The sequence below is a fragment of the Triturus cristatus genome, chromosome 5_2, assembly GCF_964204655.1.
Source record: "Triturus cristatus chromosome 5_2, aTriCri1.1, whole genome shotgun sequence".
NCBI lineage: Eukaryota > Metazoa > Chordata > Amphibia > Caudata > Salamandridae > Triturus > Triturus cristatus.
The window spans coordinates 884,896,898-884,924,605 of record NC_140588.1 but is presented as its reverse complement, the minus strand read 5'-3'; the positions used below and the strand labels follow the sequence as shown (position 1 = coordinate 884,924,605).

Sequence of the window (27,708 nt, the reverse complement as noted above, 5' to 3'; positions counted from 1 at the left end):
GGCTTAACAAGAACTGTGGTTTTCCAATCTCATATTTTGACCAGATAATGACAGTAAGGCGTGTAAATTGGGTGGGGCCGTCCAAAAAGTCTGGGTTTGGGGATTGTATAGTTGTAAATTTTAAACATCCCCAGCATGTGGCAACTGTTCTTTTGAGAGCTTCCACACTTGTATATAATATGAACAGTATCTGCGTACGCCCCCTGGGTTACTTTTATGCGCATCTGTGCAAATCGCCACCGCAACAGAGTCTAGCCAGGCGGGAGCTCGAATCTTATACCCCTGTGCAAGAGACTCAACTCCTTCATAATACCACTAATTCTTGTGGTTTAGGTGGACCCATTGTGCGACTGACGGGGGGCACCTGCAGCCCAGGATTCTAGGGCTACAGGTGATTCTATAAACTCAGATAACCAGGTGGCCAAAACGCCAGGATGTCTTGTCTCCTGGAATATTGCGGGTCTCGCCGCAAAAATGGCTGATGTAAACTGGGTGACTGGGAAGCAATTCTCGATTGTCTGTTTACAAGAGACTTGGGAACTGGGCTGTAACCTCTTCTTAGAAGGGTATAAGGCCCTTTGTGCCAGCCTTGCCATCTTTGCGGGGTAGGCCCAAGGGGGTCTTGTAATTTTTGTCTCCATATTAATACCCTGTGAAGTACGGAAAATTGAAGCTCACCATACAGGTGTAATGGGCTTAATTCTAACTGGAGGTAATGTCCTTGTAGGCCTGGTGAATTTTTTTAATGCTATGATAGTGTAGGCAGGAATCATATTTATTTTTTAAATTCTTTTGTTTCTAATTTTATGGAAAATGTGGGCCATAACCTTATGATTATGGGGGTTTTTAATTTGCATCCTTGTATAGACCCATTGCATAAGTGTCTATCAGAAATGACTTGTGATCGTGCAGACTGTCTCCATATGGAGCACACAAAGGAAGGGGAAATGTGCAATGACCTACTGAATGACTATGACCTTTCTTTGGCTATGTCACTAAAGGACCCGCTATTTCGCTTTGATACCCCTACTTTTAAGGGGCATGGAAGGGGTACCTTTATAGACCATATACTTGTTTCGCAGACGATGCAAATTTTTGTAGATTCTTTCTGCATTGTTTTTAGTGAATTTAGTGACCATAACCCTCTTACAATCTGTCTAAAATGTCCATGGTTAAAAAAAGGTAATAAGACCATCAATAAAGGTAGACTGGGCACAACAGATGGGAGGAGGCGGTTAAAATGGTCTATGGTCTCTGCGGATACCCTCTATAAGAATATTTCCGCAGGGTGTGCAGAGGATATTAAAGTCTGTACCAATGGGGGGGGGGGGGGGGGGGTGAACCTAGGTTGGTTCTAGAGGCTTATCAAAATATTTCAGAGAAGGTCTCAGTGTTCCCATCGGTCCCTAACAAAACTAGGGCTAATATAGGCCCGAGATGGTTCAGCCACGATTGCACTTTAGCTGCACGTAAACTGAGAGCTGCTTTGTTAACATCCCCGAGGAATAGGGAGGTTGTAAAACTCTGTAGGAAGGAATATAAGGCAATTACTGTTGCCCGCAAGGAGTTTGAGGAAAGAGGCTTGGGAGGAACTGCTTGATCCCTCCACCCTGAATAGCAGTACCAAATTTTGGGCCCTGGTGAAGAAACCTTTTCTGACTGAGGACCCTGGAGAGGGACTTGTTTGCTGTATTACCAAAGAGGAATGGGAATGTCATTTTAAAAGTCTGTACCATTCTGAGGGCGCTGGAACCATGGTTACTGCCCCCTATGATAGGGACAGTACCGCTATTATTTGTGATAAAAGTGAAGTCCTGGCCGCCATAATGGGTCTTACTGCAAACAAAGCGCCAGGTCGTGATGGAATTCCACCGGACCTTTATAAATCTGATCCAGATTTTTGGGCTCCCATTCTGGTTGCTGTTTTTAATGCTGCTGCCATAGTGGGCTGTCCGGGTACATGGAGTCTGTCAACTATAGTCCCTGTCTTTAAGAAGGGAGATAGGGGAAGTGCTCTCTGTTATCGACCAATTTCCCTCATTGATTCAATGGTTAAGATCATGGGGAGAGTTATACTTCAACGCCTAACAAACTGGACGAATGAAAACAATATAATGTCTACCTCTCAATACGGTTTCTGTGAAGGGCGTTCTACTATAACCCAGTGTCTCAATTTGTTTCTTATTCTGAATAAATATACTGTTGCACAGAAAGGAACAATTCACCTTGCCTTCATGGATCTATCCTCAGCCTTCGACTGTGTTAACAGAGGGAGGCTGTGGCAGACCATGAAGGACAAAGGCATTGATAGGGGGATTGTGGAGTTTTTAGCGGATTTGCACAACGACACAAGAGCTAATGTGAGGTTTTCATCGACCGGGGAAACTACGGGAAGTTTTAGTATTAATAAAGGAGTACGTCAGGGGTGTATCCTGGCCCCTTTTCTTTTTAATTTTTATATAAATGATTTAGAGGTTGATTTACTAGAGGTAAAATCAGATTGTCCAAGAGCTGGTGCGAGGGGTATTCCTTTACTTTTATATGCCGACGATGCGGTTTTAATTTCACAAACAGAATTAGGTCTCCAGGCACTTTTGAATGCTTTTAATAATTTCATGTCTGATAGGGACCTTATGGTCAACAATTCGAAATCTTATATAAGGCATGTTGGCCGTCAACCAAAAAAGAAGTTCAATTTTAAACTGAATGATGTTTTGATTCCCATCACCCAGACATTTTCATATCTGGGTGTCTTATTTGATACGAAGCTTACTTGGGCCCCACATTTGGCCAAGAAAAAGGGGGAAATAACTAGAGTCAATGCCTCCATCTTCAATATTGCCTCTAAACTGGGGAAAAAGCCAAATGTGGCTATGATGAAATTATACAATGCTAAATCCATAGCCACTGCAGTATATGGTAGTGAGATATGGGGCTACATAAAAGGTGAACAACTACAAATAGTTGAATATAATTTTTTTAAAGCGTCTGTTATGTGTCCCAGGTAGCACATCGAATTTAATTGTACATGAAGAACTTGGTTGCCTGCATTTACCCGACATTGTTGGATTGAAACCACTGTTATGCTGGGTAAAATTATGGTTAAGTGATGAAATTCCTTTAACACATCTGATAGTGGAAGATCTTGTATCACTAGATCATGCAATGTGTGTACCTTGGCTTAAATATTTGAAGTCCCAATTTCGGAGGCTTGGTCGCCTGAATTTGTTTGACAACCCGAGGGATATAGTTAAGGGTGATGTTGCAGCAATTAAGGGAGCTTTTATTTGGAACTGTAATGCCCTAAGAGATGAAGTTGAGCTTTTGACACCCAATGTTAGAAAGTATATCATGTTGAGTACTTGTGATTCCATGGAAAAGTATCCAACATGCTCCTTCACCTCCCATGAGAAATTTTTGCTGACCCGTTTTAGGTTTAACATCTTTCATCATCTTTTAATTAGACCCAAGTCGGACATTTTTAAGAAACCTGCAGCTCCCTGTGGCTGCGACGGGAAGTCTCCACAGGATATGCTGCATTTTATGTTCTTATGTACATTTTATGAATATCCCCGTAGGCGATATCTTGTTACACTTTTAAAGAAATTAGATTTTAAACAAATCAGACCTGCCTTTATGTATCTACAGCTGCTGTACTCGGATTGTGTCCTCCAGGTGTTAGAATTTCTAAAACGGACCACGAGACTAAGAAAATGTTTAGATGAGTAACTGTAAATTACTATGAAACATTTGTAGCCCAATGCACTAATGCACTTTTCTTGCACTGATTTTGTCTATGCACTCTTTAAGAATTTAAGTGTTGTATGTAATTGAGACTGACTTTGTAATTAATGTGATGTTTTTAATATGAATTGTTTATTGTTGTGTACTTTTATGGATTGAAATATATCCGAAATAAAGTCAATATCTATATCTATCTAGAACATGTGCATAGAATCCTGCTTTATCGTCCGTGGGTGCATATGTTGACCCCAATTGAAGCACTGTCCACTGTATGAGACGTTTAACAAAGACCGAGTCCTCTAGGGTATGACCAGGTCTGAAGAATTACTGGTTAGAACTTTTGTTTTTAATCAAAATTGCCACTCTACTTTTCCTATCCTATTCTGCTGGTGTTTTATTTAGGTGCACTGGTCTTTGGTTGCATAGATTACCTTCCTGGTCCAGTCTCATTTAAGAGAGTCACATTCTTTTGGTGTTAGCTGGGTCTCTTGTAACAGCACCATGTCGGAGTGCTTAGATCACTGGAATGCTACCACTTTTTGCTTCATATAATGCGTCAATCCGTTGACATGCAATGACACTATGAAGATGCTGGTGGTGTCAGTGGGACTCCTAATTAGTCATGTCAAAACATGTTTAACACCAAAACGGTGTTAGAGTTATTGTGTAGAGTGGGTTGGATGCCGACTATTCAAGTAGGAGTTGCATCTGTAAGGCCATCATGGGACATATGGTACCCATCCAATCAAGGACTAACATATAGACTATAAACAGAGGAGGAATGATCTGGTTGAGCGTCCAGCCCAAATGTCTAATCTCCATCGGGACTTCCATTGGTTAACAAATAAAAGCAGGTTTTCTGCTTACAACCATTATTCATTTTGATTAATTTAGGGACCACACTGAACCATGAAGTGAGCAATCTCATACTGTTAATGCAAGCATCCTAGATTATGTGTTAATATTCATAAACTTGTCCAATCACAATCTGATTCAGAAGGATCAGTAAATTCAACAACTCAGGTTTAAGTCTATAATAAAGTGTCTAATCTCCCCCTAACCAGTGTGCCATGCACCAGACTGCGGAAAACCAAAGGGGATGATGGACAGAGTGTTGAACATTGCAAGCACTCACCCCCAGTCCACTGATCTGGGTTTAATCAATCATCATGCTTTAGCTCACTCCGCCACCCCAGTTCAGACATGGCCATATGCAAATCCGTCTCAACCTGTGCCTCATGGGAACAGTCCAGCCCGAACTGCCAAGCCAGGTCTTCCCTGGACCGGAAACAAGCATCCTGGGACCGGTTTCTGGCTAATCAGCCGTCACCAGACTGCAACATAGTCTTGGTTATCCATTATATTACCATGGTTCTTCTTACCCCATCGCAATGTATGCACAACACTGTCTCTATAAAGCCAATATGCTTATTTTCTTCTATTGCTCTCCTAACCATTATACCTCTATTGTTCTTGAAATCCTATTGCTTACAAAGACTTGTATATTAGGTGTTAAGGGGTAATCTCGACTAGTCTCTTGGTCCTTGTAAACTATTTTGTTTAGGTTTTACTCCGGGGTCATTCTTCATGGTGTCTGTCGGCGTATTGTGACCCTCGTTCAGCATTCCAGATATGCATTTTCCTGGCACTTAACGTGGATTAGGTTCTTTTCTCATCTTTATAGGATCCATAGCCGAGTACTCTATGGAATCCAGCAATTTATTTTACTTCGTCTGGATCTTCATATTCTCTCATTTGATCATCTAGCGGTCACCAGCATAATTGTAAGATCCAATGCACCAAATCTGACGTCCCATTTTTTTTTTAAGCATGGCCAAAGAGCCAGGAATTTTTTCCTCTTTTGATTGGATTCCTTTGAAAAGCCTGGCAGGCATACTTTTGTTTACATACTGAAAATGGCCCAGCCTTTTGGCCGTTTGTTGAGATCCCAGGAAGCAGGCTCAATCCCACATTCTGCTGTCGGGCACGGATGCTATGCATTTTGACAGATGAGGGTCAAATTGAAGTTTTGCAATAGTCCGCAAACATTTTAAGAGGATGGCAATCATGTTCTTCACTTCAAATTTTTCTGGTAGCCGTGAACAATGAAGATTATCTGTCCAACTTCTGTTTTCCAATTCTATCACATTTCTCTGAAGGCTCCAATGATCCTGCTCCTAAACAAGACTGTGTTTACTGGCATTTTTATCGTGGTCTGTTAATTAGGAATTGTGTCCACCACTGTATCAGCGAATGAAGACTATGCTTTTCCCATACCCGGTTTAGGAGTCTTTCCAGCTACATCTTCAGTGAAAAGTAGCTGTGATATTTAAGAGGTGGCCGAAACCTCGCATTGTGTTTTACTGGTATATGGTAATGAGACTCCTTTTGCGTCTATGTAAGTAAGATTATAAAATGTATTGATCTAAAACGAGAAAGGCACAAGCTTTCAGGGGCTTACCATAAAGTCCAAACTGGTTATTGCAGTTCTCATCCAGTATAGAACCATTATCAAGAGTGAATTTTCAACTCGTCTGGCAGCCAAATGCTTTCACAGCCCATCTTGTTTTTGTAATTGTTTGCTTGTAGTATAGCAGGGTTGGGGTTCTTAACACTGGGTCGACACGATAGGTAGGCGCCTCCATAAGTGCTGAGATATCACTGCTTCCTCGAGTGTCTCGGTCGATCTCTGATGAACTTCTAATTCCATTTGCCAGAGTTTTATTTGCCGTTTTTACAAGGCCAGATATGTTGTGCAATATAGTATGGTTCATAACGCATCAGGTCAATATAAAAGCCAGAATTTGAAGTTTGCATGATTTGGGAATGAAGATACTTGGCAAAGGCTGCGATATCGGATCTGAACGCCTGTATCTCAATGGTAATTTTAGTTGTTCGTGCTAGTCATCATTTTAAATGCAAACATAAGGTACAAGGGTGACTCTCAAAATTATTTTTGGGGGCATGAATCTTCTAAACTGCTAAGTCACAAAGCTCCTATATCGACCAAGCTAAGGATCAAGGTTTGCATTATGCAGAAAACTGCCATCTATCAACTGACTCGGTTCCACAGAGTGAAGCCCTCTCTTCTCGTAGCAGATATCAGAACCACTGTCTAGGGGTCAAACCAGCGTTTGAGGTTTGCATGATTTGGGAATAAGATACAAAACAGAGAAGTCTTGGAAAAAATTAAACAGGCAAAGCGATATACAGATTCAAAACTACAACGATGTTTATCTTGTGGAATATATTTCAAGAAGGTAGTAGAGCTACCATCGGACCAAAGTGCACAAAAGCAAATGACTACTAATGAAAGTCTCAGCAATGCTATCTAAAGGCAGCAAGCTACCTGGTTTATGGCCGGGGTTCAGTGCACCTTACATTTTTAATGCACCTGAAATATATATTTGCAGGTCAAGAAAACGCTCCCTCTACAGCCCAATTAATATAGGAACAGTTTTTCACACCTACTTGGTACAGTTATTTAGGACTTCAGTGGTACAAAAGTTAAATACACACAGTTAAGAACACAACTCTCGGAGTAAGTGGTGAATACGCTCAAAGTTACAGATTTCTGTGTTTACCAATATTTCTAATGATCACAACCCTTACACCTTCATTGGAAATGGCCATACTACCATCTATAAATCAAAACCGACGACTGCAGAAAAGTCTGCATATTGATTATCCAAGGTCAAAGGCTCCATGTGCAAGTGCTAATATCCGCAGATCTAAATTCTACAACAAAGGATATGGTGCATGCACTACAGATGCATCTTTTACACATATACATTGAATTGATGTACACAAAATGTTGTACGAATCTGGACATGTACACAAGATCGTTCTTTGCCCTCACTTTTTTCACCACCTTTGATGCACACGACCTACTCAACCAGAGAGTGGTACCAAACTTAGTTCAATGATCACTTACCTTCAAACACATACACCTTAGAAGCAAAGTAGAGCCCGATGGGTAAAATTATCATCAGCGCAGTGAAGAATAAAAGAGTCTTTAGTGTAGAGACCAAGGAGCCATCATTTCTGGAAGAATCAAAAAAAGGAACCAATCCAAAAATGAAATATCACAATTACTATAGTTAGTATAAACAATTGTAGAAAAGTATTTAAAGCATACAAACCACATGCACACAATCCCCACCACCCCAACCAAGGGCGTTAAATTATCAGCAACACCCTACCTACAAAATTATTTAACCATACTGATTTTAGTATTCTCAAATGGTACACTTGTCATGTTGTAAATTCACCATTTCTACTATGCACCTCCTGCCACTTGGTGTCGAAAGCGTATGTACCAGTCTTAATCCTGAAAGTGGAGTGGGGGGGGGAAGGAGAAAGGGAGACATGATCATAACCAAATATTAACGTGATTGCTTAATTAATGACAATCTTGGTGGTCCAGTAGGTTCAACATAGCTGTCCCCTGAAACAGACTATAGCAGTGGTTTGTGTGATATCATCATCTCTATGGTATTTGGTTCTATGTTCCATGGAACATAGAACATAAAGAATGTTTGAGGATTCTCTGAAAGTCAGTTACTGAAGGATCTTGATGGCTGAGGTGTATTGGAATAAACCTCTACTTGATATTGAACCCATGGCTGAATCCTGTTTCACTTAAACATTACAATGGCGATAAACATTACAGTTTGCTTGTGGTGATTGGTAGTTGAGTGCACATCCACCTTATTTCATATGCATGGACTCACAAAGTTAAATCAAATTCGCTACGCTTCCTTGAGTTATAAAGAACGTGCTTCAAAATCATGCTTGTGAGAAGCTAGAGACTGCCGGGCTCAATGAATCTTACATTTTACCTAATTCATGCCCAAATTATCCGGCTGTTAACTGACATAAGTTCTAGGGATGCTCATCATGTCAGGAACATTTAGTTTTTTTTTTTTTACTTCATTGCCAAACCATAAACTATTGTTCCCATGAGATCTTCTGACTGATTTCGTTGTTGTTGTGTGGGTACGGACTATATTGTAGCCTTTTTTTAAAACTAAGCTAAAAGAACAGTAGGAATATTAGCATGGAAAGAAGAGAATTAAGAATTCCCTAAACCTCGGGTGGATCTAACCCTAGATGTATCAGCAACCTTTTTTGCATTTCCTAAAAGAATGATTTATATTCTTCTGTGGATGACCATATTCTCTAATAGCGAACTGGATAAGACCAACATCTGCTTTGATATTAGGGACAGATTTAGCCTGTAGTAAAGGGAGACATCCTTGCTTCACTGACAAGAAATTTTAACTGTTTTAATCTGGAGAAGAGAAAAAAAAATAAAAAGAGAAATGTATAGGGATGTTCCCCATGTGACTTGGCTTTGTCACAGGTAGGTATAACTAAGGCCTTAACAGAGCCGAAGTTTAGTAAAAATATGGCTGCCTTTGCCTTCTCTTAAAACCGCCATTACCCAATTATATACTTGCTTGTCTTTGCCATGTACCACGCTATATTGCAAAGTTACCACGGTATATGATGGCCCAAAATATAACTAATATGTATAATTGGATTGCGGTACCCTTGCATCACTCATGGTGTCAGATGGGCAATGGAATACTTAAGTCAGATTTACAACGAAACACAAGACCACCATCCATGGCCTTGCATCAATTGGTAAATCTGGAGCAACGCAATGTGCTGCTTTACATTACTCTGCACACCAAAATCTACACTGCTGCTAAATTTCACATACATAGGTATGCCACGCCACTACAGCCACTCGACTATGTTATTCCACCCTATGCCTCTCCACTGTACGAGGCTCCACTCTATGCTATTACATTGTATGCAACACCACTCTATTGGATGCTACTCCACTATAGGCTATTCTTCTCTACGCCCTTCTGTACGCCACTCCATGGAACTGTATGCCACTCCACAACACTACACTCTACTATAAGCAACTCCACTGTACACCACTCCAGTGTATGGCACTCCACTCTACGCCACTTTGTTCTACACTTCTCAATTGGGACACACACCAATGTATGCCACTCCACTGTATGCTATTACACTCTACCCCATGCCACTGTACGCCACTTCAGATTACACCACATAATAAGCCACTCCACTGTACACCATTACACTGTACACCACTCCACTGTACAACATTCCACACAACGATACGCCACTCCACTCTTTGCTATTGCACTGTACACAACTCCACTATGTTGTATGCAACTCCACTTTACGCTTATTCAGTGTACGCCACTCCGCTATAAGATACTCCAGTATATGCTATTCCACTCTACGCCATTTCACTGCATGCCACGCCACTCTATTCTATTCCACTGGATGCTACTCCACACCAGTGTATGCCACTAAATTGTACCCCACTGCATTGAACACTATTCTATTGAGCACCACTCCACTGTATGCTAATACACTCTACCCCACTCCAGGCTACGCCACTGTACGCTACTACACTTTACTCGATCACAATTTATGCCATTCCACTGTACGCCACAACACTATACATTATTACACTCTACTCCAGTCTACACTATTCTACTATGTCACTCCACAGTACGCTATTCTAATCTAGGCCACTCCAGTGTATTTTCCTCCACTCTGTAAAACTCAACTCCACTCTATGCCACTACCAGACGCTACTTCACTCTATGCCCATACACTCTACTGTCCAAATTTGCACTCTACTATACCTGTACACTCTATGGTACAACACTCGACAGTTTCCACCACTGTATGACACAGCACTTCACTCTACTGTAGGAGATGCCACTCCAATTTGTTTCCTCAATTCTACTCTACGCCACTTCAATGTATGCCACCCAACTCTAAGATAATCCACTGTACCCCACTCCACTGTATAGTATTCTATGGTACTCTATTCTGCTGTATGCTACCCCACTTTACGGTAATCCACTTTAAGCCACTACAGTGTACACCACTCCACTCTGCTCCATTGTATGACTCTCCTCCACTCTATATGACTCCGCTCGATAAGTCTACCACACTTCATGGCACTCTACAACATTCTACTCCACTCCATGCCCGTACACTCCAAATGTACAAAACTCTATCCCACTTTACGACACTTATCTAGACCACACAGCACTCTACTGTACGAGACCCCACTCCAATTTATAACAGTTTACTACCTATGCTACACCAGTACACTCAAACTCCAGGACCAATACACTCTATGGTACTTAACTTCACACTATGCTACACCACTCCACTTGACACAACTCTACTCCATGGTATGGGACTTTACCTACCTCTACACTACTATACAACAATCCACTCTGTGCAGCTTCACTGTTTCACACACTACTGTACTCCATGCAACTCCACTCTACAACATGCTACTTTCCGACACTTTAATCCAGTCTGTACCCTTTACCACACTGTACTACACTATACTGTATAAACACTCTACGATACTCTAGTCCACTATACAACACTTTACACAAATCTTTGTATGCCACTGCCCTCCACTTTCCTTCACTCTAACAGTATTCCACTCTACTTCACTACTCCACTGTATGTGTGCCACTCCACACCACTCAATGCCATTGTACTCTAACACTGCATGCAAATCTACTGTACCACACTCTACAACATTGTACATCACTCCACAAAAATCAACTAGACTGTATGTCACTCTACATCATTTTCCAATATTGTACGACAGCTCGTTACACTCTACTGTACAACACGGTACTCCAGTTTATGACACTTTACTCAACTGTACAGTACACTTCCACGCCAATAGTCTACAACATGGCACTCCACTCTATGACACTTTATTCTACACTTCCCCACTCCAGTGTACTCCACTCTACTGCACTTTATCCAGCTCTCCACCTCTCCACTGTTCACTCTACTCTAATGTATGCAACTCCACTGTACAGCACTGCACTACATTCTATGACACACAAATCCATTCTATGCCCATCCACTGTACACCACTGCCCTACACTTTACGACACTCGACACACCACTCAAAATCTCCCTCCGATACGCCACTCTAGTATAGGAGACAGCACTCCACTCTACTTCACCCTACTTTACTGTTCGATAGATCACTCAACTGTACAACTTGCTGCTCCAGTCTATGATACTCAACTCCACTATATGAGACACCATGCCACTACACAACACTTTTACTACACTGTATGATACTCTTTTACTCCACTTGATTTCAATCTACAATACTCCAGTCTACGACAATAGGCTTGACAAAACTCTCCTCCACTGTACGACATTCCACATAACTCTTCACTTGTGACACTGGACTCTGATTTGAAACATTTTTAAATGTAAAAAAACATTGAAATTCAATTTTTAAAAAACCAAAAAGGTTATAGTTAGGAAAACTTATTTTTCCCTATATAAGCCAGTATAAAACTACACAAACTTTAGAAATTCTAAAGGTATAGTTTTAACTTTCATTTACAATTTATCCACCACCTTCAAATTATTATAAGTAGCGGACCTAGTTACACATTCCTTTCAGCTCACTAACCAGACAACACTAACTATAACTCACCACTCTACCATTAAGGTTAAAGTAAGAAAATGCCAACTTTCTTAAAAGTGGCATTTTCAGACTTACCATTTAAAATCAGACTTCACCATGAGCTGTGATTTTAAATTGTGAGTCCAGAGATACCAAACTCCAAATTTCTATCAGCTCCTAATTCGAAATTACAATTAAAAAGGTGTTTAAGCCAACCCCAATATTAATCCATGGGAGAAATAGGCCTTGTATTAGAGTAAAACTAATTTGAATATTTTACTACCAGGACATGCAAAACTTAAAAGTACATGTCTTACTTTTTAAATATACTGCACCCCACTCATGGGGCTCCCTAGACCTACCTTAGGGATTACTTACTTGTAATGAAAAGGAAGGTTTGGGCCTGGCAAATAGGTTAACTTGCCAGGTCGAAATGGTAGTTTAAAAATTTACACAGGCTCTGCAGTGGCAGGCCTCAACAATGTTTAAAGGGTTACGGAGTGGGTGGCACAATCAGTGCTGCAGGCCCACTAGTAGCACTTAATTTACAGGCCCTGGGAACATATAGCACACTTGACTAGGGATATATATATTTAAATTAAACATGCCAATTGTGGAATAGCCAATGTTACCATGTTTAGAGTACAGACAAATGCACTTTAGCACTGGTCTGCAGCGATAAGGTGCCCAGAATCCTAAAGCCAGCAAAACATTACGCCCGCATAACAGGTGGTCAGATGGCAACAAGTCAGGGGAAACCATGCCAGGGATGCCAGTTCAAACAGATATATAGATATAAAACATTACTTTAAGTGCAGATGTTATTAGCTAGAACAATTTAATTTTAAATGAAAAAAACCCATGCACAGTTCCACAGTGACTCCGAGCTCATGCAGCATCTCTTCCAGTTGCTCCATATGAAGAATGGTTGTCAATTAGAATCATTTGTGTGTTCCTAAGCTATTCAAAGAAATTTGGATGTTGGAAGGGGTGTACTGACAGTGTGATATTTATTTGAAAAACGAACTATCACACTGCTTTCCTGAAGCCTCCAGAAATTCACTTGCCCACTCCACTCATTATTCAGAGTCAGATTTTATCAGGGCAAGGTATTTTTAGGGCCCAGTCTGGCAAGAGAGCTTGAGCTGGCTAAGAACATGCATTCTGTTCATTCAGAATGCAAAAAAGTAATAAAGATGTGTGTTCAAAGACAGATCAAATGTCAGTTTATGTCTTCTTACAAATTGCAGATTTGTTTTATCCTGGAGACTGGTGTTTTCTTTCTCACTAGAGGAACTGTCTGACAATCGTGCTGGGCACACAACATTTAAATAGCTAGTACATGAACTGTAAAGGTATTAAAAAATATATTTAAGTCTGGGTGGTTAACTCCGCTCCGCCAGCGGAGTTTGCGGAGTCTTTAGCACTCCGATTGGAGTGCGAAGGTTTGCAAAAACTCGACACCCGACGCAGAATGGAGTTTACAACCGCCGTCCCCAATAAATGTAATTTGCCTGACCTTAATACGGGAACTCCTCGGGACACGCTCTTCCTGCGTGCAGTTCTCCTCACAGTTCTTGCCGATAGCGGACTACCTCCAGATTGAATCAGAGGAGCGGGAGCAGACAGCGGAGGCTTCCTCTCAGTGTCAGCGTGCAGCCAGGATCATGACAGAGGAGGCTAGAGCCTTGTGGGCTGCACCTTTGTACCCCCGCTTGAAGGTAAGGTGACCGTCCTGCTGGGATTGGTAGGGAATGTAATGCTTTAACTCAGGAGTGTGGTGGTTGCACTTGTTCTGAGCAGCACGCACTTTTGAGCAGCTGCTTCTAGCTGCACTCTTATCCAGGCCCGGGGTTTCCCAAATGTAATGAGTTTCAAGCTCTAAGGGGCATCTGTGACCTACACTACAGCTGAGCAAACCAGCGTTGAGTTTAAAAAAAAAAAAACGAGCATTCAAATTCTATTGGTGTTTTGTTTTCTTTACTGCGAGTCACTCAACAGTCAGTCAGTGAAACTTGCTGTCTCGTTGGAGCAGTCAGGTTGTGTGCATTGCACTCGTCATAGTTTAGTCAGTTTTTCGAGGTGAGCCAGGCTGTTTGGGGCTGAACGGTGCTGCATCCTGCCCAGTCAACCCGGCAAATAGCCTAGGGCTGGTGCGTTTGTTTACAGTGCGGTGGTGGTTTGCGTTTACCAGTGTGTACTCTGGTGGCTTGAGTTGCGACACAAATTGCATAGTGTTGGGCGGAGGGGAGAGCTGGCCCTGCGCGGTTTTGGAGTTCTCTGTTGTGGTGGTATGGTTAGCAGCGAGCTCCCATGTCAGTGCTTCAGGAGAAGCATGTTCGAGACCCATTGGGGGTCGACTGAAATGTTCAAGCGTGTCCTTCGTGTAAGGGTTGGAGTGCCGGGATTGGTGCCATACTGATGGCAGAAAAGCAACATGTGTGGCATTTTAGGGATGACTAGGTGAACAGAGTTCGTGACTGCAGAGGGTGACAGAAGTATTAAAAAAAAAAAAAAAAAAAGCAAATGGGATGGTCTGTCCTCATTGTAATTTTCAGTAGCTGACCCTTCCGTGTACCGGTAAATGTTTCAGTTGTATACTACTAAATACAAACTTGTTGAGGCTACAAAATCAGCAAATGCGGTACACTTGCACCTAGATCACAGCAGTGGAAGGAATTCATTTGGTCACACAAGGTTGTGGTGGATACAAGGTCGCACTTCAACAAACACCGTCAGACATTGTGATATTGCAATCAATTGGATTTAGCAATTTGTAAAGTTAAATGGTGCCACTCAGGGTAAGATACCCCACTACCCAGAGTATCAATAACACAAAACACTGAGTGAATTGTACAATGTATTCAAAAACGAAAACCCCGGCACTCCAAATATTTATATGTACAATTATGTATAGTTGTCCCCAAAGCAAAAAAACACGATAAGATGATACCTCCTATTACAGGAAACAGAGAAGAAAATCATTTGATCATTCATCGAAATAGTTTATTTTCTGAGAGTCCCAAAAATACACAGACTGGCACTAAATAATTTGTTGATACGTTCATAAATTAATTCTCCATGATGTATGTGGTGTCCAGTCCTTGCTGTGTGGAGTATCAAAAACAGCTAACGCGCGTTTCGTCACCACCGGGAGAAGGATACGAATCCTCTTCAGTCCAAAGAAGAAAGGACCCCAAATAGACGTCGGACCTGCAAATTTGGACTGAAGAGGATTCGTGTTCATGCGACCTTGAGTCAATGAAATTTCTGGCCCCGGTTCGAGCATCATTATGAATGTATCAACAAATGATTTAGTGCCAGTCTGTGTATTTTTGGGACTATCAGAAAATAACCTGTTTCGATTAATGATCAAATGATTTTCTTCTCGATGTTTCCTGTAATAGGAGGTATCTCTTCTTATCATCGAGTTTCTTTGCTTTAGGGACAACTATACATAATTGTACATATAAATATTTGGAGTGCCGGGGTTTTCGTTTCGAAGGAATTCATTTGCTTAGTCACATTGGCTATGTGTGTTGTGCAGCTCCTTATCTTACGTCAGTTCTATTGGGTGCAATGAAAGGAGTGTGGGGTGGTTGTATGGGAATGCTTCTAGTTCCAGAATGTAGTTAATCACAGCTCAGAGTGCCCATTGGTAAGCGTGCTCTTCCAGGGCTAATTTTTTATGACTTTATTCAGGTGGTACTTTGGGGGAAAATAAATATGCAGACGATGGCTGTTCAGAATAATTTCTAAATTCCTTTGTAGCTCAATTACACCATCTACTGGCAATGGGTAGTATAGATCAGCTCTTATTGACTGCGAAATATTTAGGAGCAAGGACTGCATTTAAATCAAGGTCTGTAATTGAATCTCTGAGTTTAAGTTACTCTGTCAGGCTGCGAAACTCCGCATAATTCCGCGGAAAGCACCATTATGCCATTCCGAAGTGGAGATGGGAACTAAGATTTGTGATCAAAACAAATCAGAATACTTTACTTGATGAAAGCAAATGATAAATGGTTGCTGAAAACAGATTTTCATAAATTATTGCTTGTACGCTATATAGTTTACAGGTAAAAATGAATGTCAGCGGGAAAGTTTGAAGCCATTTAATTGGCAAATGCCTGTCTGTAAATGACCAGGCACTACCACATCATGCTTCATTCAGTATTAGATTTATTAAAAAAGTTTTTAAATATTAACTGAGAACCATTCATGCCTTCTCCCAGATGACAATGCTATTAGCAAAGCCTAGACGGTTTTTTTGTACAGCAGACGTTTTAAAAATCAGATATTTAAAGATTACCTTGTATGTGATCTGGAAGAAAAAGGTGACTCGGTGAAATTAAATATTCGACGAGGAACACACACTTTGAGATTAGTTTACGGGTCAAGTACATTACAGTTGGGTCCAGTAGATTATTCAAGTCACTAAACTTCCAGATCTGGTAACAATTTGAGTATAAGACCGGAGCACTAGATGTTATATGAAATAGAACTGCATGGCTGATACCTTGTTGCATGCTGCTGGTTTGATTCAGCTGAAACATCTTACAGCATCCCAGAAAATCGCCTGTCAGCATAACTGGTGTGGATTTCTATAACAGGGGATGAGGAGGATAGGGTAGTGGAGGGGGAGGGGGCCAAAGCTAACATGCTACTGGCCTAGTAGGTTTTTATTAAGAAAGTGCTTATAGAACGTAACAGTAATAATTCGCCCTAAGAAAGAGCTCTGGAATGTGTCTGTAGTTTCAATAGTGGGTTGTGTGTATTGTGTAGAACTAATTGAAATATTAGTTCTGTCAAGAATAAGGTTTGGGCAAGGTTATATTGCACAATGCCTGGCATAAGGGGTTAAATAAAATAATTTGTATAGTTGGAGGAATTTCATGATTTTGTAATCAATTAACACCTTTACTAACGTTTGAAACATTTTCAGATTGTTGTGCTTTCCTCAGAGTAGAGACTGTATCAATGCTCAAAGAGCGCTCTATGAGTTAAAGTTATCCAGGCCTTTTTTAGATTACGCCATTGTCGTGTTTTTTAATTAAGTTCATTGGTATACAGGAGTCAGTGAAAGGGTGAATAATTACAGAATTTACTTAGTAAGTCCAAGCTTCCTTGACCCCGACCTTCAGAGCATACCAGGCAGAAATGTCTGAGAAAACATCAAGGAAGTCATTTCAAATTCAGCATTGAACCATGGTATGTTTAAGAAATGATGAGTCATTTAATTTGGATGGACAACAGACTCAAGAAAGTGTCCAGATCATTCATCCCCGAATGATTTATTGCAATCTGGGTTGGGCCTAGAACTTTTCCAATTGATCGCAGTGCAGTGCTACGTTTGAGAGGGAATCGAGTCTGCCTTGGAGAGTTAGGTTATAAGAGTAAAGATGGAAGTTCTTCCAGCCCATTCTAAATCTATTAATAAGTGGTTTATGGCGGCTGAGAAAGATGAGCAAGGAAAAGTTCAGCGAATGGAAGGTGGACTGCAGGCGATGATGGAGTATGATGTGTCAAGCTGAGATGTGTGTGCCCTACTATGATATTAAAGAGAAGAATTAACTGGGTTGTCAACATACATTATGGAGAATCCTAGAGTTGAAGAATAACACAATTTGAGAAATGATAGCCCACACACCTTGGCAAGAGTTTGAGTGTGTTGAGGATCAGACGCATCTGCGCAGGATGTGTGAGTGCTCAGAGCTTACCAGTGAATCCAGATTGGCACTTTGAGCTTTCTGCCTGACTAAGAGGCACAGGCTCGAGCCAAAGAAAGGAATGGCACATGAGGGTACGTAGACCGATGGCGATTTTCCAATAATCAAAATATTCAATAAGGGTGTCTACAGAGTGTTTGGACATTTTGATACAGGTAGCATTGTATGGAAAGACCGTCAATCTTTATAAGAATTGAATGGGGGAGCATGGCCAATCGCAGCGCAAGATGATAGCGTGGAGGTCCAGCCCAAATGAGCCCGCATCTGGCAAGAAACGGCCTTGAGATTGCAGGAGGGAAGTAGCAGTTAGTCGAGCATGACCACCATTGCTCATGGCACTGCATACTCCCAGAGGACGTCATGGCAGACAGAGGCGGGTATGATAACCGACAGGGCTGAACCCCTGACCCGGAAGTACACCTGGTGACAGAGGGAGCACAGAGATCAGCAGTGCCACAGAAACCACAAAAGGTACCAACAGCAGCGTTTAGGGGCTCTATGATCCTCAGATGGGTGGGGGGGTGAAACTCTGGAACCTTGTGACCCTGGCTATTGTGGTTGAAGCCTTATTGGCCCAGGGACTTGGGTGGAGGCCCTGAGAAGGGGTCATGAGTGGGCAAGTGATACACTAACAAAGGTCTGGCTTCCCATCAGTAGTGGCACACCAGAGTAAACTGGGGGCCGCCATCAGCCCTACCAGGCAAACTAACTGCGACACCCATAGCCACAGCCTTACGTATGGGAAGAACATGCTCCATGAAGTATGTGGGGGGCTCTTGAAGTGAAAAGTGTGACTGTACGCCAGGTAAGTTGGTGAATAAGCTTTATTCACTTAAGTATCCCCTACAACAAATGGTAGCGGTTCCTCTGCCAGCCAGACTCAAACTCACTTCATTGGAACACAACTACCCTGACAGGAGTCTGGAACACAACCAAGCATTCCAGGTTCCTCACAAGGAAAGTAAGATACAAGTATAACACAGGCACTACTGGAGAGGATACTCCACCACTTCTCCCATCAGAACCAGATATGCCTGGAGTCGTCCTGCCCTTGCAGCACTGAAGACAAGGTGGATAGGATACTGAAGGCGGTTAATAGCTCCAAAGAAATGCCTGGAGGCCAAAATTGACAAAGTGGCAATCGACCTAGGCATATTGAAAAATAACCACCGCAAATTAGCAGAGAAGGTGAAACAGCACGAGGAGGCAGTAGAGATGCGTCCTATGCTGATAGAATTACGGTCTCAGGTAATTGACTTGCTGAGCAGGGTAAAGAGCTTGGATAAGAAAGCGGACGACGTGGAAGGCCGCAGCCGCTGCAACAACATCAGGCTGATAGGCCTTCCAGAGCAGGTGTCGAGCACAGACATGATCTCCTATCTGGAACACTGGCAGACCATAGTGGCTCCCGATGAACTAGAGCCATTCTTCCCTTTGGAATGAGCGCAAAAGGGTCCCGGTACAGCATCGCCAGTGGTGGCGCAAGACCTCCACTATAAGGGCAGAGATCAGATCATCAAGGAAGGAGTGCCTCAAGCCCAATCTGCAGGTCGGAAACAACTGAGTGCATGTCTACCCGGAATATAGCATGGCTGTGCAAAGACAGAGGTCCTCGTTTTTGGAGGTCAAAAATGAGCTGGGGAGGCGGGCGTTGCATACATGTTCCTCTTTCTTGCGCAGTTGAAGATCATGGTAAATGATGGCACTCACTTCTTTGACACCCCCATCGGTGGCGTGAGACTGGCTAAAGCAGTATAAAGGCAGGAGAGCTGCAGATCATGAGCAACAAACACCCCTGCCCCGGTGCAAACGCCAGAGATGACAGAACAGACAGGTAGATGGAATTGCGCCTAGGGTACATGCACCTGACCCCCAATCACAAGAAGATTGCCTGACTGTCTTGCAGTAAGATAGCACTGAACAGGATTCCGCTAGAGCGGAGGAACAGCCCAGACCCAAACTAACCCCCTGATCTGCTGAGGACCTTTAACATGTTGGATGAGGGTGCCACCTTGCTAGATGGGGCCCGGCATGTCTCTCTGACTGACACCCCAGGAACTCTACCACAGGCCCTGAAAGGGCCCCACATGTACATTTACCAAAGACTTACCAGATGCAACGCTGGATTACGTAACAGTCTGGGAACGATGATATCTAACCTTCTCCCCATCCCCTCCCCCCGCCCCCACTACTCCTGTGCCTTAGTGCTAGGAGTATGAACACTGGAACGTCTTGACTGTTATACGTTGTTGGGCGGAGGATACTGATCACTACGCTGGGGAATGGGAGTTAGGGATTTTTGTTGTTATCGCTGAACCATGCCTAGGACATAGTGATCCCTCTGTACATACATGTCCAGGCTGCGCCCACCCCAATTAATGCACATCACCTATCCCTTCATAGCAGGTATCAGGACTCTGCATCGTCTCTCCCGCCGCATCAGTGATGGGCTTCAAGTCCAGATACCTGCTATGAAGCTACTTATGAAGGTTGATTAGGACGAATAGTCTCAAAATGCATCATGTGGACCCGACTAGAAGCTGGTATGAGTGAATCTCCATACCAGTAAAACATGGTATTTATTATTTTTCGCACAAATTGAGCAGAGTGACAGAGTATGGTCCTGAAGAATGCCAATAACCTTTTGGTCTATAGAGGCAGAAACATGTTGACCGGATTCCAATAGGGAAATATCTATAACCCTATTTTCACGTAGCTTATTTTAACCTATCCACTCGCGGTATTAATAAAGATTACTCTCACCCACCAGGAGATACTTTTAACTCACACTTATTTACATTTTGTTTTTCACTCTGCCCCCCACACAAACCCTAGATTGGATGACACAAACCACCTTGCGCTCATCTCCGACGTGAGAGTTGTAGCCCGCACTGGGTACCTTGCAGTCCCAGGGTGAAGAGGGGACCCAATGATAAAGCATGTCACCCTAGGGTGAGTGAGGGTTCTCGTCTTAACACACAAGAGCTTCTTCCCCCTTTTTTCCCCCCAGTTTTTGGTTGGGTTCTTCACAATATACCATCCAGTTACCTTTTTGTGAGATAGATTATGTGGAGTGGCATCGTTGATTATATCAATTACTCTCTCCTTACTGTGAGAAACTAGAATTATAATATGCGGCAGCGCTCCTGCAGTGACTGGCATGATGGCTTGGAGGGAAGAGAGGAGATGGGACCCTTGGGCGATGCTCAGAATGAGGAAGCCCTGACGGTGCAGATGCTGGGTGGGAAGATACACGTTCTTGACCCTACAAAGATGCTCATGATCACGATGAGGTGCTGGAAGGGGATAGTGCGCAGAACTTAGGATAGACCTTTGTACGCTTAGGCGCTCATACTTGTAGGGCTCTACAAACCTAGAGGGGCATATATTTGACTGACTGGATGGAAGCTGGGATCCTCACTATCGGAGACTGCTATGAGAACGGTGAGTTGAACATCTTTGAAGACATGATGGCCGAGGAACACTTGCCTCTGTTCCGTTCCTTACCTATGGAGCCCTAAGGGGCCTGGTTTGTGCCATGTGGGCAGGAAAGCCAGATGGAACCACAAACTCTCCTTACATTTGGGAGAGGTAGGAAATTGGTGTACTGGCTATAAAACTATTCTAGCCATGCTAATGGCACCCATAGATTAGGTCAAAGCACAATGGGAGGGTAGGCTGGAGCATGAACTCAGATAGGGAATGGGCTATGGTTTTGCAGCACACTTGTAGCATCTCTAGAAACGTATATCAAAGGGAGACACTGTTCCAAGCATCTCTAGAAACACCAGGTCTAAATATACCCAGCTCAATTACTATAATGCCACATACCTCAAGCCACATAGTTTGAATGCCATAATGGTTACTGTGGACAAATCCTGCCCCGACGGCTCCCTGGTGGATGCAGGGTGCCTGGCATGGGAATGTCCAATGATTAGTGCATATTGGCAGTGAGTGGTCCATGACCTGGGATGTGTCGCACACCGCACAAACTTCGAAATATTAGAAGTCTGTCTGCTGAGTCTTAAATCCTCAGTTACCAAAGTGAGCTCCCAGTTTGACCTGGGACTTGCATTGGCTAAATGGGTGAATGCTATGCACTCGTCTGATGGCCCGCTACATAGTAGGTGGAAGGAGGAGCTTGAGATGGATAGTAGCTGAGGAGGTAGCTTTGCGACAGGAAGAGCAAAGAGGACTTCGCCACCATCACAAAGCAGCAGACTGGGTATCTGTAGGGATCTCGTAGGAACAGCGTAGAGAAATAACCAGAAAGTAGCGGAGTGGTAAAAGTAGAAGTTTATTCTTGAAAGCTAAGCATATCAAGATAGATACAGCTCTAAAAGGAAAGGCTGGTAGAATGACCAACAACCTACTGTTCATACTAAAACATTCGTATTACATAGTAGGATTCTAGTAATGGAACATCACTTAAAGAGATACACCATTACTACACATCTCCCTTCTTAACAGACTTAAACAATTAAGACCATAGTACCCCAAACCAAAAATGGAAAACAAAAATAAAATCATAGGTGAGTAAACATCCACACAAACAATTAGAAATGAACAAAATCTTCAAATTTCTTGGGAGTAATAATTAGTCTTCCAAATTTGCTAGATTGGTTTTCTATAGTGGAGTCATTAGTCACCCCTCTACCCTGGGAGTCCAAATCTCTAACAACCTCCTGGTGCTGACCTTCAGTCTCCTCCAAACCAATAGGGGTTTGACTACAGATGTTATCTTGTACATGAGGAACTTCACCATTTACTCCATCATCCAACATCGGAGGCGCTTGAGGTGTATCCAATAAAGGTATCATTGGTGTACTACTCCCAGCTCCATTGTTGCTCAACAACTCCATCGTTTCTCAAGGGAAGGAAATATATCCATCCACCAATAGTCTCTTCTCCCTTCCAAAACACATTTTCTACTAATTACAGGATCTGCAGAAATCGCAATGCGACTCATGATGGACGCTGCCATCATCGAGTTGCAGTGTTTCTCATGCCCCTAGTAATAGTTCTTGGTTCCGAAAATTTGGACTGCAATTTGCCAGATTTTTTTTTACTTGCTTTACTCTGACAATTTGCCCAACTTTCACACACACATCTCTAGTGCCGTGCTTTGCATCAAAATATAACTTGTTCTTGCATTGAGAATTGATAATGGATTGCCTTACTAGTTCAGAATCCCAGTCATATTTTTTGCTTCTACCAATCCATCCCGGATTAATTTTGCAATGGGGAAATCTACCTCGCATTAGGCCAAACGGACTCTCCCTGACAGTGTCATGGGTAGTGATTCTATACGACCAAATCAATTTATTAAGTTCTTATCCCAATTCTTGTCGTCTTTCTTGGCCAATTGTAAAATACCTTTTAAGACCCTGTTCACTCTTTCTACCACCGAATTTCCTCTAGGGTGTAGAAAGCGGTGGATAGAGATTCCTTTGTAGTGCTTGGTAGAATGTCGCGCAGGAAAAAAAATTCTTATGAGGAGAAAAAAAAAATTCTTTTCATCCCACGATCGTCGCCAAAAATGTGTAGGGATCTCGTAGGAACAGCGTGGAGAAATAACCAGAAAGTAGCCGAGTGGTAAAATTAGAAGTTTATTCTTGAAAGCTAAGCATATCAAGATAGATGCAGCTCTAAAAGGAAAGGCTGGTAGAATGACCAACAACCTACTGTTCATACTAAAACATTCCTATTACATAGTAGGATTCTAGTAATGGAAGATCACTTAAAGAGATACACAATTACTACAGTATCTCTCATTGCTATTGTGCGAGAAGGGAAGGCATCAGGACCGCAGGCCCCAGAGTGGAACACAGCACACTCACTGATGTAAGTAACTTTGGCCATCATTCACTGGTTGTGGAGACGGACGGCTGACGTGGGCCAACTAACCTAAACAAATGTTCTTGATAAGTGATTGTTTGAAATAAAGGGAGAAATCTGGCTAGGCGCAAATGGTTCAAAGATGGTTCCAATATGTTAGTGCTTTACTTACCAAAAGTCTGCGATTTATATTGCAACACAGACATATGGTAAGCGATTTCAGCAACAATGCCCTGCGAGGCAAGCAAGGTATCTGCTTTAAGAGGACACAAAACACTGAATACCTTGAAATTGAATAAAAATATATATTTTTTTAAATCAATAAAACGATTTCTAAAAAATACATTACAACTGTATAGAAATGTTTGATAAGCGACCTACTCGAAACAAAGGACAGGGCTCTCACCTGATGAGTTTTTTTAATCAACCATCTGCCATCAACGGATACAGAATATTAAGTGTAACCTTGGGGTGACTTTTCAAATTTAATGAACCTCAATGCCGCTGTAAACACTAAACAATGGAGACCATCAGTGTGTACAGAGGGGGGTAGTTATGCAGTTGGGGAGAGAGAAACAAAATATGAAAAGCAAAAAATTCAAGTTGATGAATCATAACTGGGAAAAATCGAAATATAACAGTCAAGCATTGTTGTACCTCTCCCCTTACATATGGTTAGGATTTTCCTATCCAAAGCTATATTTCCACTGTCTCGTTATTTCATGGAAACGATGGAAGGTGACGAGTAAGTGAGTGGGATTACAAGGTTAAGTAGTCTGAGTATGAGCTAAAAAAAATATGCTTATCTAGTGACAAAGGGTAACAAGAGTTGGCTTTGTCAAGGTTTATTTGCATTGGCAGGGGCAAAAATTAAATTTCCACTATGCAAGCACATTTCAGTTCTTGCCTTCAGAGCCCTTAGGCCAGCAAAGTGTTTAGTGAATGCGGGAAGGCAAATTTACTGTTCTAACTCCCTTCCTAGAATGTCTGAGAAAAGTGAGATTTTAACCCCCAAAAGAAAATGCAGGGGCCGAATTTAGCATGCTAATTCGAGTCCTGAAATATATGAAGGAAATTACAAATTTCCCCAAAAAGGTTGACTTTTTTTGTCATGCATTGACAGAAAGTGCTGCCATGAGAGCGCAGCTCAAGGCAAAACACCTAAGAACATCCCTGTACAAGCACAGATTAAGCCTTAGAATGATTTTTCTTTATGAAAAAAAACATTCCAGGATGGCCACTGGTGAATCAGGACACATGTGCACAATTAGAATGGTTTTTCCAATAAAGAGCAGCAAATTTAGAACACCAGGTTCAAACACAAGTTATGCTTGCGAAGTCACGCAAATGCATATAAGAGAAGTGTAGCAGTGTGCAGCTTTTGGACCCTTGCAAAAAGAAATATAAATAAAAATGTGTGGTACTGGAATGGAAAGGTTGAAGGACCAACAAACAAGTGAGGAGGTAAGAAGCCATAAGAGAGCAAGGGGGTGGGTATGTGAGGGAATGACAAGATGGGCAAGAGAAAGGAAAGCTACAAGCTTCCTTGGAATGCTAAAAGAAAAATGAATAAGTAGTTCCCTCATGTCAGCAGTGGAAGGATACAAGCCATCCAAAAGAATGGTAAAGCAAGACAAAATTAAGAATAGAGAGAAAAGCGACTGTAACGGAAGCAAAGTACTAAGACATGTAAGTAAAGCTATCCAAGCAGAAGAGACTGACCAAAAACCAGCTCTTTGTGTTATTGTATGGTTAACAACAGCTAAAGAGGTTTGTAGGCAAGATCCAAAAAGGAGTGACAAGCGTTTAAAATATTTATTGCCATAAGAAAAAAACGTTACAACCTTATATTACAAAGTACAACAAGCAGACTGTTTAGTTTTACAAGAGCTTTTAGACAGGCCCTCCAGCATTTCGCGATGCACGACAAAAATCGCGAAATCAGCTGACTAGCGCGATGGCTCCGAAATTTACAATATTGGCTGCAATATTTTTTGTAAATGTGTCTACCGGGAGACAGCAAAACAAAAAATGCCCTTTTATTGGCTGTGCGCGCACACATCACTACGTGCTGCCGTTCAGCCATACAAAAATCTGCTTCTTCCTGGCCAAAATACCATTTTTGAATTAGCCTCTGTGTTTTGCTGGTGAATATGAGCCGTCCCATTTCTAAAACGCATATACCACTACTAGATCCAGTAAAAACATATGCAAAGCATTACAACTTTTATCAGAATGTGTCCTTGTGTACTTTCGGGTCAAGTTTGGCGCGATCTAAAAACAGAGAAACAAGCATTGGCATAGCCAATAGGTCTCGCCTTTGGGACCTTATAAGTGTTTAGCCATGCAACACTTGATGTTGTTGCACCAAGAATATTGTGCTGGATAACTACACACTTATAAGGTCCCAAAGGCGAGACCTATTGGCTATGCCAATGCTCGTTTGTTATTTTATTAACCCAGATTTAAATTTTGCTCCTAATAATAATATATATATTTGTTTTTAACTTTGGTGATGTCGGTACTTATGATATCAGGATCAAAAGCCACATGTCAGTACTTAATTTCTGTAATGCTAGCCGGGGTTATGATATGTGATGCCACTTCCTACGAAGTCGTCACAAGTCAAAGGGAATGTGATGTCACCTCCACTACCCTTCGCATTTTGGCAAATCGACGTCCGTGGTGAAAGCTAAAGCTGTTCAGCTGACAACTTTTTATTTTGTTTAGCTAAGCAATTTTTCTACCACAAAATATCAAATCCTTGTAATATATTAAATTGTTACAGGATACTGTCACTTGGTGCACTTGAGTATTACAGGGGTAGTTTATTTAGTCTAAAAATTTTCTAATAATTAAATCGAAAGTACATGTATTAAATTACAAAAACGTAAAATAAGATGGGTGAGGTGGTCACGCCTCGCATGGACTCTCGGCAGCCCTGATAACCAACCAAACCTTGAGACCAGCCTTTCACCACCCAGCAACCTCTACCGCAGGGTCAGAAAAGCACCCACACAAGTGCTATACAAAAGAACAAATATAGGCAATAGACACTACAACACTTGAGGGCGGATAAGAGTGGGGTCTGGAGGCACGAGGGGGGTGGGGGGGTAAACCCGCAGGGCGCCTTGGCAATGCGGCGATGCTCGTAGACCATGTATAGCGCCAACCTCCCACGACACGCACTGCATTGTAGGCGCAGCAGTGAAACAAGACTGTTGTCTCACCTGGAGACCAGAGGCCTGTGGGTATGAGCACACAGAGCAAGTCAGGATACGTCCCAGCGTACCAACTGGGAAACGGAAAATGCACTTTAATCACCTCTACAGAAAACTCCCAGGTGTGCAATTATCAAAATCGGACCGCACAGCCTCAAGTGTTCTTTTCTTCTCACTTGCAGCGCCTCTTTCTGCATAAAAGAGCACGCACGCACCTGCGCACGCACCGGACTCCAAAGACCTGTCACTTTAAATGACTGGCGTTGCGGATCCAGGCACAGAAATGGTACCTTTGTGTGCGGCCGGCCTTTTGTATTTAAACAGTTAGCAGCCACAGCACATATATATTTGCCATATTTATTGTTCTGTGTGTTTTGTTTTCTTATGTACACTTGTATAGCGCCCATTCTGTCACTAGAATGGCCTCGTAGAGCTTTCGGTGGTCTTGGTATAAATCCATGGCGTTCCAAGGTCTCCCCCCATCCCCGCAGAGCGTGAAAGCTCCAGCGATGAATAGTTTGTTGGCGCACACACCTTTCACTGTTTAAGATGTGTAACTCTGACTTTGTATGTGAGCATATCGGTGCCCAGGTGCAGATGTAAGCTCGTTTGTGGGTGTGAGGGATGCCAGCCAGCATGACGTGCTCGACCACCC

General features: G+C 42.3%; 1 protein-coding gene across 1 annotated transcript in view; it reads right to left on the bottom strand.

Moving 5' to 3' along the window:
- The window catches only part of VMA21 (vacuolar ATPase assembly factor VMA21), a 111,366-nt gene that overhangs the window by 14,725 nt on the left and 68,933 nt on the right, over positions 1–27,708 (bottom strand). Inside the window, exon 2 of the mRNA XM_085608027.1 lies at positions 7,679–7,788. Coding sequence (XP_085464153.1) covers positions 7,679–7,788 — 110 coding nt within the window. The remainder of the gene's footprint in view (positions 1–7,678; positions 7,789–27,708) is intronic.